The sequence below is a fragment of the Salmo salar genome, chromosome ssa26, assembly GCF_905237065.1.
Source record: "Salmo salar chromosome ssa26, Ssal_v3.1, whole genome shotgun sequence".
NCBI lineage: Eukaryota > Metazoa > Chordata > Actinopteri > Salmoniformes > Salmonidae > Salmo > Salmo salar.
The window spans coordinates 6,124,060-6,137,926 of record NC_059467.1 but is presented as its reverse complement, the minus strand read 5'-3'; the positions used below and the strand labels follow the sequence as shown (position 1 = coordinate 6,137,926).

The following is a 13,867-nucleotide window of genomic DNA, read 5'->3' as shown; positions in this document are numbered from 1 at the left end:
TTTAAAATGGATTCCCATTAGCTGCTGCCAAGGCAGCAAAATTAAGTCAGTTATACAATTTTAAAAGCATGACAATACATTCAACAGATTTCACAACACTTTAAATGTGTGCCCTCAGGGCCCACTCAACTACCACATATCTGCCAATTCCTCATTATGGTGACATCATTTACCAGAATGCAGCAGCCACTACTCTTAAACCTTTGGACGCCACCTACGATAGCGCCATTCTCTTTATTAAAGGTGAGTGTTTTAATACTCATCACTGCCTCCTGTATCAGAATGTCGGCTGGACCTCACTAAAGTCCAGTATATCACTTCATCATTCCTATCTTGTTTACAAAGTTCTGCTCCACAAACTTCCAGCATACCTCACTTCCCCATTGAAATATAAAAATATGAGATACCAAACCCGTTCGCAGGGTTAGTTAACTCTTAAGGTCCCGCTTGACTCCAAAAAGTTTGGTAAATCCGCCTTTAGTTTTAATGCACCACCGTTATGGAATACCCTACAAAACAAATTACACCTGATTTCCCTGGTGCCGATTGGGCAGCTTAAAACTCTGTTGTTAAATAAGTTCTCTGAAGTGTGCAATTGTTTCAATTAATTATTAGAACTTGTTGAAATAACCTGATGTAATGTATTTGTAGCGGTCTTGTAGTTTTTTAAATATTTTTGTTTATGCTATATTGATGTGATTTTTGTCCTCAGGGGACCATTATAAATGCGACACTGGTCTCAATTGGGTTCCTCTGAATAAATCAAAGTTTATAAAATAAATACAAACTTGAGATTAGGACCCACCATGGAGCAGATATCAAACCCTTGACACGTGCAAAAATCCAATGCAAAAATCCAGATATCTCCAGTTTAACAAAAAGTTTTATATGGGGATTATGCTAATTGTATTATGCTAATTGTATTATGCTAATTGACCTCGACTCTAACTGAAAATGACCCTGTGTGAGTCCCCAGAGCAGTTGTAGGTCATGCCAAGGGGCACATAGGTACCAACTAGGCTGTGGAGAAGACAGTATACTGTTGCTACATCACAGTCAAACCAAGGAACACATTTTTCATAGCCTTGAAGCCAGATCCACTGCCGATTTTCATTCTTACCCATTCTTCCCTCAATGAAAGACTGATTTAGACCTTATCATCAGATAGAACGGAAAACCAGCAGTACTCCAGACCTCCAGGCTCGGATTTGAATTTCCCTGTCACATAGCATGTTATGTAGTCTTAAGTTAGAACATTTGGTTGTTTTCAGAACTAAATTGCAGACTTTCTCACAGAGGAGTACCCACTTTCCTTCATGAAATGTATATTTAATGTGTATTTTGTATGTGTTCAATTGTCGGCTAAATTGTAAAAAAGACCTGGGTCCCTATATGATTTTCCTGTCAATAAATATATTAATAAAACTACTTCTCCCAGGATATGCCATCTTTAGATGCACATTAAGATGCATTCAAAGCTGCAGCATAATGATAACTCCACAGCGATTTATTTCAGTAATTCTGCCTTAGATGAACCAGAGTGGATGGGAAGATGAGCAGTTACTATGTTAACTCAGAGGTGCTTTATTCTGCACTCATCCAAATTAAAAACAAATAAAATTAAGAACTGGAAGTAATGCACTATTTATTTTTATAGGCAATTACTCAGCTGACATAATGATTAAAGCATAAGTGGCACTAGAGTCCTGCATCAAGCAACCAAAAACTGTTGTTGGTCCTGGAGTTAAGAGTGAACTTGGATAAATACAATGGGGTAATTTCACTTGACATGTAGACTGACGATTTTTGTAAAATAGGCAAGGTGGGCTTTTGGTTTCTCTCCCTTTAAAAACAGAAATAAATATTTCTAAATAACAAACTGGCTTTATTTACAAATTAGTAAGAATGTCTCACCCCATGTTCAAGAATGGCCTTTTTCCCTTTAATCAGATTACAACCGCTCACTTTCTGATATTTGAAACAAAATCATCTTCAAAATATCATTATTTTATAAACAAGCCATTGAATGTTGGTTGCAATTTCAGTTTAATCCACCAGAAAAGACAGAACAAATAATACAACAAATATTGTGGTTAAACTCAAATATGCTAATTGATAAACAACACTATATCAATTGGAACCTTTGTCAAGTGGAAGGGGTAAAAAGTAAGGAACTTGTCTGTCGGCCCTGCATTAATTAACTTCTTAGGGCTCCTTTTTACTCAATTTCTGCCTTAGTGACGTGCCCAAGGTAAACTGCCTTTTGCTACGACCCTGAATCCATGATATGCATATAATTGGTACCATTGGAAAGAAAACACTTGAAGTTTGTAGAAATGTTAAAATAATGTAGGACACGGTGGGAGAAAATCACAGATACGGTAGGAGAAAATCCAAAGAAAAACCAACCAGAATTATTTTTTAGAGACCATCCTCTTATAAGAGCAAACATGTGCTCCCAGGATGCAATTCCTATGGCTTCCACAGGATGTCAGCAGTCTATGTTCAAGGTGTCAGGCTTGTAACTTCCAAAACGAATAAGAAATATCAGTTTTAGTACAGGGACACAGTCTTGGAAATTCGTGTTTGCGCGCGCCATGAAGACAGGACGCACCTGCTAAAATCGGTTTCCTATTGAACATACTTCTTTCCGTAAGAAATATTATAGTTTGATTACATTTTAGGGTATCTGAGGAGTAAATAGAAATGTATTTTGACTTGTTGAAACAAAGTTTAGGTGTAGATTTTCGGATTCCTTGCTCTGCATGTTGAACGAGTGGATTACTCAAATCGATGGTGCCAACTATACTGACTTTTTGGGAAATAAAGAAGGATTTTATCTAACAAAACAATACTACATGTTATAGCTGAGACCCTTTGGATGACAAATCCGAGGAAGATTTTCAAAAAGTGAGTGAAAATGTAATTGGCTATTTGTGAATTTATGAAACCTTTGCCAATGGAAAAATATTGTCATGTGGGGTGCTGTCCTCAAACAATCGCATGGCATGTTTTCGCTTTAATAGCTACTGTAAATCGGACAGTGCAGTTAGATTAACAATAATTTAAGCTTTCAACCGATATAAGACACTTATATGTACCTAAATGTTTAATATCCATAATTTTTTAGATTATTTATTTGTATTGCGCGCCCTCCAGTTTCACCGGAAGTTGTCCCGCTAGCGGGACACTGAGCCCTAAGAAGTTTTAAAAAAACCAAAATTGGTTCAAGAAAATTGTGATAAATAAAAATATATACCAGTTTTACTTAAGGACCGCAAAATTGACAGCTATGCCATATAGATTGCAAAATAGTTGGGAAGAGATTTTCGATGTCCCAAATCCATGAAACATGGTTTATGAATTGACACGCAATTTTCCGTTTATTATAACCTACTGCAGGATATATCAAGTTAATCCATTTGATAAATGTCTTTGAGCAGCCTTAAGAGTACCCAACCCCAAACATGGATAATACCGCCATACTCAAAGGAGGCATGGTTCAATAATTTAAATAGGGGGGTACAAAAGTCAGTCTCTCTCTCATTCACATCTCATATGGTTTGGGATGTCGTGGACTGGAGAGGAACTTTGGGTAAATCTCTTCACTGTGCAAATTAAACACAACCAGAGAGAGATAGTGAGAGAAAAAGAAAGATGGAGAGAGAAAGAGAATGATGTCATTTTCGGTCACAACTTGTAGACTTGTTTACGTGCTGCTGTGCGTTTTGTTGCTAACCTTACTTTGCTACCTACCAACTTTACGGTTTTTACTTTTTAATTACCGTTTACATTTTTAGTTTTTCCCTCGCTCAACTTTTTTTCATGTAACTTTTTTCACTCCGGACGCTTTATCTGGACGTGGTTCGTCAGGACCTCCTCCAGCCGAAGCTAAGTAGTAACATTAACATGATGCCTTCTTATTGCAGTCGCTGTACTCATAATATACAGGAGAACGATCGCCTTACGGCGAGGATAGCTGTGCTGCAAGCCCAGCTTCAGACGCAATTGTTAGGCAAGGGTAATTTAAGTGTAGGAAAGGATGAAATAGCGTCTGTGCCACCAGTAAGTACAGATAGTAGTATAAATCCCCTCGCACAGTCCCCGCAGTCGGAAAACCTTCACATGGTTTCTGGAAGGAAATGCTGTAGAAATGCTCAACCGGTGTCGCTCATTCAGCCGACAGAAACTTTAAACCGGTTCTCCCCAATAAGCAGTGAATCGGAGTCAGAGGGCGAGCCTTCTCTGGTCTCTACTCCTCCCGTTACGGGGTCTGAGGCGCCGAAGCCTCCCACCATTAGCTCTGACATATTGAAAACCCTAGTCATTGGCGACTACATTACCCACAGTATTAGACTGAAAACAAATTATCCAGCGATCATACTCTGTTTACGAGGGGGCAGGGCTACCGTCGTTAAGGCTAATCTGAAGATGGTGCTGGCTAAAGCTAAAACTGGTGAGTGTAGAGAGTATAGAGATATTGTTATCCACGTCGGCACCAACGATGTTAGGATGAAACAGTCAGAGGTCACCAAGCGCAACATAGTTTCAGCGTGTAAATCAGCTAGAAGGATGTGTCGGCATCGAGTAATTGTCTCTGGCCCCCTCCCAGTTAGGGGGAGTGATAAGCTCTACAGCAGTGTCTCACAACTCAATCGCTGGTTGAAAACTGTTTTCTGCCCCTCCCAAAAGATAGAATTTGTAGATAATTGGCCCTCTTTCTGGGACTCACCCACAAACAGGACCAAGCCTGGCCTGTTGAGGAGTGACGGACTCCATCCTAGCTGGAGGGGTGCTCTCATCTTATCTACGAACATAGACAGGGCTCTAACTCCCCTAGCTCCACAATGAGATAGGGTGCAGGCCAGACAGCAGGCTGTTAGCCAGCCTGCCAGCTTAGTGGAGTCTGCCACTAGCACAGTCAGTGTAGTCAGCTCAGCTATCCCCATTGAGACCGTGTCTGTGCCTCGACCTAGGTTGGGCAAAACTAAACATGGCGGTGTTCGCCTTAGAAATCTCACTGGAATAAAGACCTCCTCCATTCCTGCCATTATTGAAAGAGATTGTGATATCTCACATCTCAAAATAGGGCTACTTAATGTTAGATCCCTCACTTCCAAGGCAGTTATAGTCAATTAACTAATCACTGATCATAATCTTGATGTGATTGGCCTGACTGAAACATGGCTTAAGCCTGATGAATTTACTGTGTTAAATGAGGCCTCACCTCGTGGTTACACTAGTGGCCATATCCCCCGCGCATTCCAAAGGCGGAGGTGTTGCTAACATTTATAATAGCACATTTCAATTTACAAAAAACCCAGACGTTTTCGTCTTTTGAGCTTCTAGTCATGAAATTATGCAGCCTACTCAATCACTTTTTATAGCTACTGTTTACAGGCCTCTTGGGCCATAAACAGCGTTCCTCACTGAGTTCCCTTAATTCCTATCGGACCTTGTAGTCATAGCAGATAATATTCACATGGCAAAGTCCACAGACCTATTCCAAAAGGCTTTTGACTCAGTGGGTTTAGTCAAACATGTCTCCTGACCTACTCACTGCCACAGTAATACTCTGGACCTAGTTTTGTCCCGTGGAATAAATGTTGTGGATCTTAATGTTTCTCCTCATAATCCTGGACTGTCGGACCACCATTTTATTACGTTTGCAATCACAACAAATAATCTGCTCAGACCCCAACCAAGGATCATCAAAAGTCGTGCTATAAATTCTCTGACAACCCAAAGATTCCTAGATGCCCTTCGAGACTTCCTCCGCCTACCTAAGGACGTCAGAGTACAAAAATCAGTTAACCAGCTAACTGAGGAATTCAATTTAACCTTGTGCAATACCCTAGACACAGTCGCACCCCTAAAAACAAAAAACATTTGTCATAAGAGACTAGCTCCCTGGTATACAGAAAATACCTGAGTTCTAAAGCAAGCTTCCAGAAAATTGGAATGGAAATGGCGCTACACCAAACTGGAAGTCTTCCGACTAGCTTGGAAAGACAGTACCATGCAGTATCGAAGAGCCCTCACTGCTGCTCAATCATCCTACTTTTCCAACTTAATTGAGGAAAATAAGAACAATCCAAAATGGATTTTTTAAACTGTCGCAAAGCTATTTAAAAAGCAGCATTCCCCAAGAGAGGATGGCTTTCACTTCAGCAGTGACAAATTCATGAACTTCTTTGAGGAAAAGATCATGATCAGTAGAAAGCAAGTTATGGACTCCTCTTTAAATCTGCGTATTCCTCCAAAGCTCAGTTGTCCTGAGTCTGCACAACTCTGCCAGGACCTAGGATCAAGGGAGACACCCAAGTTTTTTATCTCTTGACACATTGATGAAAATAATCACGGCCTCTAAACATTCAAGCTGCATACTGGACCCTATTCCAACTAAACTACTGAAAGAGCTGCTTCCTGTGCTTGGCGCTCCTTTGTTGAACATAATTAACGGCTCTCTATCCACCGGATGTGTACCAAACTCACTAAAAGTGGCAGTGATAAAGCCTCTCTTGAAAAAGCCAAACAAATATTTAAAAAAACTATTGGCCTATATCGAATCTCCCATTCCTCTCAAAACTTTTAGAAAAAGCTATTGCGTAGCAACTCACTGCCTTCCTGAAGACAAACAATGTATACGAAACGCTTCAGTCTGGTTTTAGACCCCATCATAGCACTGAGACTGCACATGTGAAGGTGGTAAATGACCTTTTAATGGTGTCAGACCGAGGCTCTGCATCTGTCCTCGTGCTCCTAGACCTTAGTGCTGCATTTGATACCATCAATCACCACATTCTTTTGGAGAGATTGGAAACCCAAATTGACCTACACGGACAAGTTCTGGCCTGCTTTATATCTTATCTGTCGGAAAGATATCAATTTGTCTCTGTGGATGGTTTGTCCTCTGACAAATCAACTGTAAATTGATGGTTGTGCAGTCGTCTCAAATAAAACTGAAAAAACTCGGCGTTACTCTGGACCCTGATCTCTCTTTTGACGGACATATCAAGACTGTTTCAATGACAGCTTTTTTCCATCTACATAACATTGCAAAAATCTGAAACTTTGTCCCAAAATTATGCAGAAAAATTAATCCATGCTTTTGTCACTTCTAGGTTAGACTACTGCAATGCTCTACTTTCTGGCTACCCCGAAAAAGCACTAAATAAACTTCAGTTAATGCTAAACACAGCTGCTAGAATCTTGACTAGAACCAAAAAATGTGATCATATTAATCCATTGCTAGCCTCTCTACACTGGCTTCCTGTTAAGGCAAGGGATGATTTCAAGGTGTTACTGCTAACCTACAAAGCATTACATGGGCTTGCTCCTACCTATGTTTACGATTTGGTCCAGCCGTACATACCTACATGTATGCTACGATCACAAGACGCAAGCCTCCTTACCGTCTCTAGAATTTCTAAGCAAACAGCTGGAGGCAGGGCTTTCTCCTATAGAGCTCCATTTTTATGGAATGGTCTGCCTACCAATGTGAGAGATGCAGACTCGATCTCAACCTATATGTCTTTATTGAAGATTCATCTCTTCAGTAGGTCCTATGATTGAGTGTAGTTTGGCCCAGGAGTCTGAGGGTGAACAGAAAGGCACCGGAGCAACGAACCGCCCCTTGCTGTGTGCCTGGCCGGTTCCCCTCTCTCCACTGGGATTCTCTGCCTCTAACCCTATTACAGGGGCTGAGTCACTGGCTTACTGGTGCTCTTCCATGCCATCCCTAGGAGGGGTGCGTCACTTGAGTGGGTTGAGTCACTGACGTGATCTTCCTGTCCGGGTTGGCGCCCCCCCTTGGGTTGTGCCGTGGCGGAGATCTTTGTGGGCTATACTCGGCCTTGTCTCAGGATGATAAGTTGGTGGTTGAAGATATCCCTCTAGTGGTGTGAGAGCTGTGCTTTGGCAAAGTGGGTGGGGTTATATCCTGCCTGTTTGGCCCTGTCCGGGGGAATCATCGCAACCCCTCCTGTCTCAGCCTCCAGTATTTATACTACAGAAGTTTGTGTCGGGGGGTTCGGGTCAGTCTGTTATATCTGGAGTATTTCTCCTGTCTCATCCGGTGACCTGTGTGAATTTAACCTGTTAGGGCTAGGGGGCAGTATTTGCACGGCTGGATAAAAAAAATGTACCCGATTTAATCTGGTTACTAATCCTACCCAGTAACTAGAATATGCATATACTTATTATATATGGGTAGAAAACACTCTAAAGTTTCTAAAACTGTTTGAATGGTGTCTGTGAGTATAACAGAACTCATTTGGCAGGCAAAACCCTGAGACATTTTCTGACAGGAAGTGGATACCTGATGTGTTGTATTACCTTTAAACCTATCCCATTGAAAAACACAGGGGCTGAGGAATATTTTGGCACTTCCTATTGCTTACACTAGATGTCACCAGCCTTTACAAAGTGTTTTGAGTCTTCTGGAGGGAGATCTGACCGAACAAGAGCCATGGAACGATGATGGCCCATTAGACACCTGGCGCGCGAGTTCATGTTGGGTACCCTCGTTCCAATACGTTATAAAAGAGTATGCATTCGTCCACCTTGAATATTATTCATGTTCTGGTTAAAAAAGGCCCTAATGATTTATGCTATACAACGTTTGACATGTTTGAACGAACGTAAATATATTTTTTCCCCTCGTTCATGACGAGAAGTCCGGCTGGCTTAGATCATGTGCTAACAAGGCGGAGATTTTTGGACATAAATGATGAGCTTTTTTGAACAAAACTACATTCGTTATGGACCTGTGATACCTGGAAGTGACATCTGATGAAGAGAATCAAAGGTAATGGATTATTTACATAGTATTTTAGATTTTAGATCTCCCCAACATGACGTCTAGTCTGTATCGCAACGCGTATTTTTCTGGGCGCAGTGCTCAGATTATTGCAAAGTGTGATTTCCCAGTAAGGTTATTTTTAAATCTGGCAAGTTGATTGCGTTCAAGAGATGTAAATCTATAATTCTTTAAATGACAATATAATATTTTACCAATGTTTTCTAATTTTAATTATTTAATTTGTGGTGTTGACTTGACTGCCGGTTATTGGAGGGAAACGATTTCCTCAACATCAATGCCATAGTAAAACGCTGTTTTTGGATATAAATATGAACTTGATAGAACTAAAAATGCATGCATTGTCTAACATAATGTCCTAGGAGTGTCATCTGATGGAGATTGTAAAAGGTTAGTGCATCATTTTAGCTGGTTTTATGGTTTTGGTGACCCTGTCTTTGAATTGACAAAACATTACACACAACTCTTGTAAATGTACTGTCCTAACATACTCTAAATTTATGCTTTCGCCGTAAAACCTTTTTGAAATCGTAAAACGTGGTTAGATTAAGGAGATGTTTATCTTTCAAAGGGTGTAAAATAGTTGTATGTTTGAAAAATTTGAATTTTGACATTTATTTGGATTCAAATTTGCCGCTCTTGAAATGCACCTGCTGTTGATGGAGTGCACCACGGGGGGGACGCTAGCGTCCCACCTAGCCCATAGAGGTTAAGTATGCTCTCTCTATCTTTCTCTGTCTCGAAGGACCAGAGCCCTAGGACAATGCCTCAGGACTACCTGGCCTGATGACTCCTTGGTGTCCCCAGTCCACCTGGCCATGCTGCTGCTCCAGTTTCAACTGTTCTGCCTGCGGCTATGGAACCCTGACCTGTTCACCGGACATGCAACCTGTCCCAGACCTGCTGTTTTCAACTCTCTAGAGACAGCAGGAGCGGTAGAGATACTCTAAATGATCGGCTATTAAAAGCCAACTGACATTTACTCCTGAGGTGCTGACCTGTTGCACCCTCTACAAGCACTGTGATTATCATTATTTTACCCTGCTGGTCATTTATGAACATTTGATCATCTTGGCCATGTTCTGTTATAATCTCCACCCGGCACAGCCAGAAGAGGACTGGCCACCCCTCATAGCCTGGTTCCTCTCAAGGTTTCTTCCTAGGTTCTGGCCTTTCTAGGGAGCTTTTCCTAGCCACCGTGCTTCTACACCTGCATTGCTTGCTGTTTGGGGTTTTAGGCTAGGTTTCTGCACAGCACTTTGTGACATCAGCTGATGTAAGAAGGGCTTTATTAATACATTTGATTGATTGATTGATTGAATGAATGACAGAAAGAAAGAGACAGAGCGTTAGAGGGAGCAAGAAATAGATAGTGTGACATCAGCCACTGAGGACTGGTCCTGGTATGCCATAAATCCACTCTATGGTGCCCATAGTTTTCTAAACATGAAACAACTGATTAGGAACCAGGCTCTCACTTCTACAGATGTAAGATCTTAATTTGAGCCAGTTTGCTAAAGCAGGAAAATAATCCTGCAGCAACAGGAAAGTTGAATTTTTATGTGGATCATAATGAATGGTCATTTTTGTAAGGATTGCTATATTCCTCGTAAGGAAACATGTCTAAGTGGAAATCGCAAACTTCAGAAGCCTTTTTAAACCTCAAAAACACTACACGTTTTAAATTCCCTGCATTGCAGGCACGTTCTCCTGCAACAGGGTGATCAAATTAAGATCCCACACCTGTTCCCAGTAAACAAGAGCCCATCAGTGTCCAAAGCTCCACACCAGTAGGCCCACTCAAAGGGCCCTCCTACTGTTGCCATAGGCTCAACATACTGTAATCATATTAAGCCAAATGAATCAGCACTAGTCTCCTACGCCAATGAGCCCTCTGGTACAACCCAATAAGCCCATAGAAAGGCCAAGTGTCTCATACCCCTGAATCCATAACAACTAAAACAGCCTAGAGACTCTTATACCCGTAATCCAACTCAACTGTCCCTTAGTGCTAAAATTCCTCCACAGCGATAGGAAAGACTCATTGCCAGTTATCGCAAACGCTTGATTGCAGTTGTTGCCGCTGAGGGTGGCACAACCAGTTATTAGGTTTAGGGGGCAATTACTTTTTCACATAGGGCCATGAAGGTTTGGATAGCTTTTTTCCCTTCATAAATAAAATCATCACTTAAAAACGGAATTTTGTGTTTACTTTGGTTATCTTTGTGTAATATTTACATTTGTGTGATGATCTGAAACATTTAAGTGTGACAAATGTGCAAACAAATAAGAAATCAGGAAGGGGGCAAATACTTTTTCACAGCACTGCAGATGACTCAACATTATACACATCAGCTACTACAGCTACTGAAATGACTGCAACACTTAAAGAGCTGCAGTTAGTTTCAGAATGGGTGGCAAGGAATACATTATTGCTAAATATTTCAAAAACTAAAAGCATTGTATTTGGGACAAATCATTCACTAAACCCTAAACCTCAACTAAATCTTGTAATGAATAATGTTGAAAATGAGCACATTGAGGTGACTAAACTGCTAGGAGTAACCCTGGACTGTAAACTGTCATGGTCAAAACATATTGATAAAACAGTAGCTAAGATGGCGAGAAGTCTGTCAATAATAAACCGCTGATCTGCCTTCTTAACATTATCAACAAGGCAGGTCCAACAGGCCTTAGTTTAGTCACACCTGGACTACAGTTCAGTAGTGTGGTCAGGTGCCACAAAGAAGGACTTAGGAAAATTACATTTGGCTCAGAACAGGGCAGCACAGATGGCCCTTAAAGTACACTGGGAGCTAACATTAATGATATGCATGTCAATCTCTCATGGCTCTAAGTGGAGGAGAGATTGACTTCATCAATACTGGTTTTTGTAAGAAGTGTTGACAGGCTGAATGTACCGAGCTGTCTGTTTAAAATACTAGCACACAGCTCGGACACCCATGCACACCCCACAAGACATAACACCAGAGGTCTCTTCACAATCCCCAAGTCCATAACAGACTATGGGAGGCGCACAGTACTACATAGAGCCATAACTACATTGAACTCTATTCCACATCAGGTAACTGATGAAAGCAGTAGAATCAGATTTAAAAAAAATGGTAACAATACACCTTATGGAACAGCAGGGACTGTGAAGAGACACACACAAAGGTACTTACTGTAATATTGTTGTATGGTGGTATTATACATCTTGTATTGTAGATATGTAGTGGTGTAATAATGTTATATGATGAACTGCTTTATATTTTGTTTTATAAGTAATTGCCTTAACGTTTTTGGACCTTAGGAAGAGTAGCTGGTGTTTTTTTTAAATTTATTTTTTTAAGTCATTTAGCAGACGCTCTTTTCCAAAGCAACTTACAGTAGTGAATGCATACATTTCATTTTTTTTTTCTCCATACTCGTCCCAGGTGGGAATTGAACCCACAACCCTGGCATTGCAAACACCATGCTCTACCAACTGAGCTACACAGGACTTAAATACAAATACTGAACGAATACATTTTGTTTATTAAATGTCCTGCTAAAGCCAGAGGTAGTTGAAAATCTCATCAGCCAAGCTCTCTCTCAGTCATCTACTGTATGGAATGGGCCAGGCATCTCAGATACCCACATATCCACTCAACCATAGAGATAATATAATTCACTATAATTCAGGAATCTAGGTACAGATCTAGGATCAGCTTCCCCTCCCACAACCTTAACCATTAGTGGGGGAAATGCTAAACTGACCCAAGATCAGCATACAGGGGCAACTTCACTCTACTCCTAGTCCTCTTTGCAATAAAGAAATACAACTTCCACTTACACAAAACAAGCTCTAAGTCTACCCGTCATACACCCAGCTAGTTCAGAGTCTTCTACCCCAAGACCCAGTCAAATAGTTCACAGCTGCCTACCTTCACAGTATGTGGAGTCCCCGTGGATGGAGACAAAGCCGCTCTTGCACTCACACTCCGCTCTGGTATTCCGGTTTTTACACTCCGAATTTTCCCCACAAATGAGTCCCTCTGAGCAGAAGTCGTAGCCTGGGAGAGAGGGGGACAAACTTCTGATTCAACAGTCTGGGTTTGACTGAGATCACACAGGGTGCTGACAGTGGGGTTGGGCAAAGTGGTGAGGTAGAAAATGAGCCGGCATTCCTGGAAAAAGCTTGTAACCCAAAATCAAATTTTCAGGAATTTGAGAATTTGTTGTTGATCAATCAACATATTCTAACACAAACTCAAAGTTCACAAAACTATAGTATCAAGAGCAAAGAATGGGGCATGGAAACGCTATGATTTTGTGGAACGCTTTGAGTTCGTAGCTTTCCCCAGACAAACACACATATACAATAAATAATCTACAGGAAAAATGCCTGCTGAGAAGAGCGAGTGTAATCCATCAAACAGGTGCACACAGACAGACAGCCAATCTACCAGACAACCAGACAGACAGACAGACAGACAGAGACAGATGACTGACAGACACAGACAGGCAGGCAGGCAGACACAGGCCTGCATGTACAGTAGACGACTCAGTCGTCTCCTCTCTTGATCTGAACCCATCTATCCCTTCATTCCCAGTAATGAGTAGCGCCAGTCCAACTCTCTGTGAAACCCCCCTCTGAACCTCAGTGCTTAGGGAACCATTAGCATTCTACATTCTCTCTCCCTCTCTTTCTCTTTCAGTGCATTCTGAAAGGTTTTTGTAGTTGAGATGCCGTATGGAGGGCTCTGTCCTTACTTATAACAGAGCAAAACTTTGTTAAGCATAGCATGGAGAGATAGGGCCCCCCTCTACTTCCAGGGGGTTTCCAGTGGAGTTGTGAAGGGCTTAACATTTTGGGGGTGTACCTGGGCTCGGAGAGGTGGGTCAGGAAGGACTGAGAGGGGCTGTCACAGGCAGTGGTGTCAAGACTGGCCAGGTGGAGGTGGCTTCTGTCCCAAGTGTCATATAGAGGGAGGGTGCTGATAATCAACTACCTGGTGGCATTCTTCCTGTGGCATAAACTGGCTGTTCTCAACACCCCCGCCG

At 41.5% G+C, this 13,867-nt stretch overlaps 1 protein-coding gene across 1 annotated transcript in view; it reads right to left on the bottom strand.

Moving 5' to 3' along the window:
* LOC106587057 (protein kinase C-binding protein NELL1) overlaps positions 1 to 13,867 on the bottom strand; it is a 493,867-nt gene that overhangs the window by 272,761 nt on the left and 207,239 nt on the right. The window contains exon 12 of the mRNA XM_014174942.2: positions 12,748 to 12,876. Coding sequence (XP_014030417.2) covers positions 12,748 to 12,876 — 129 coding nt within the window. The remainder of the gene's footprint in view (positions 1 to 12,747; positions 12,877 to 13,867) is intronic.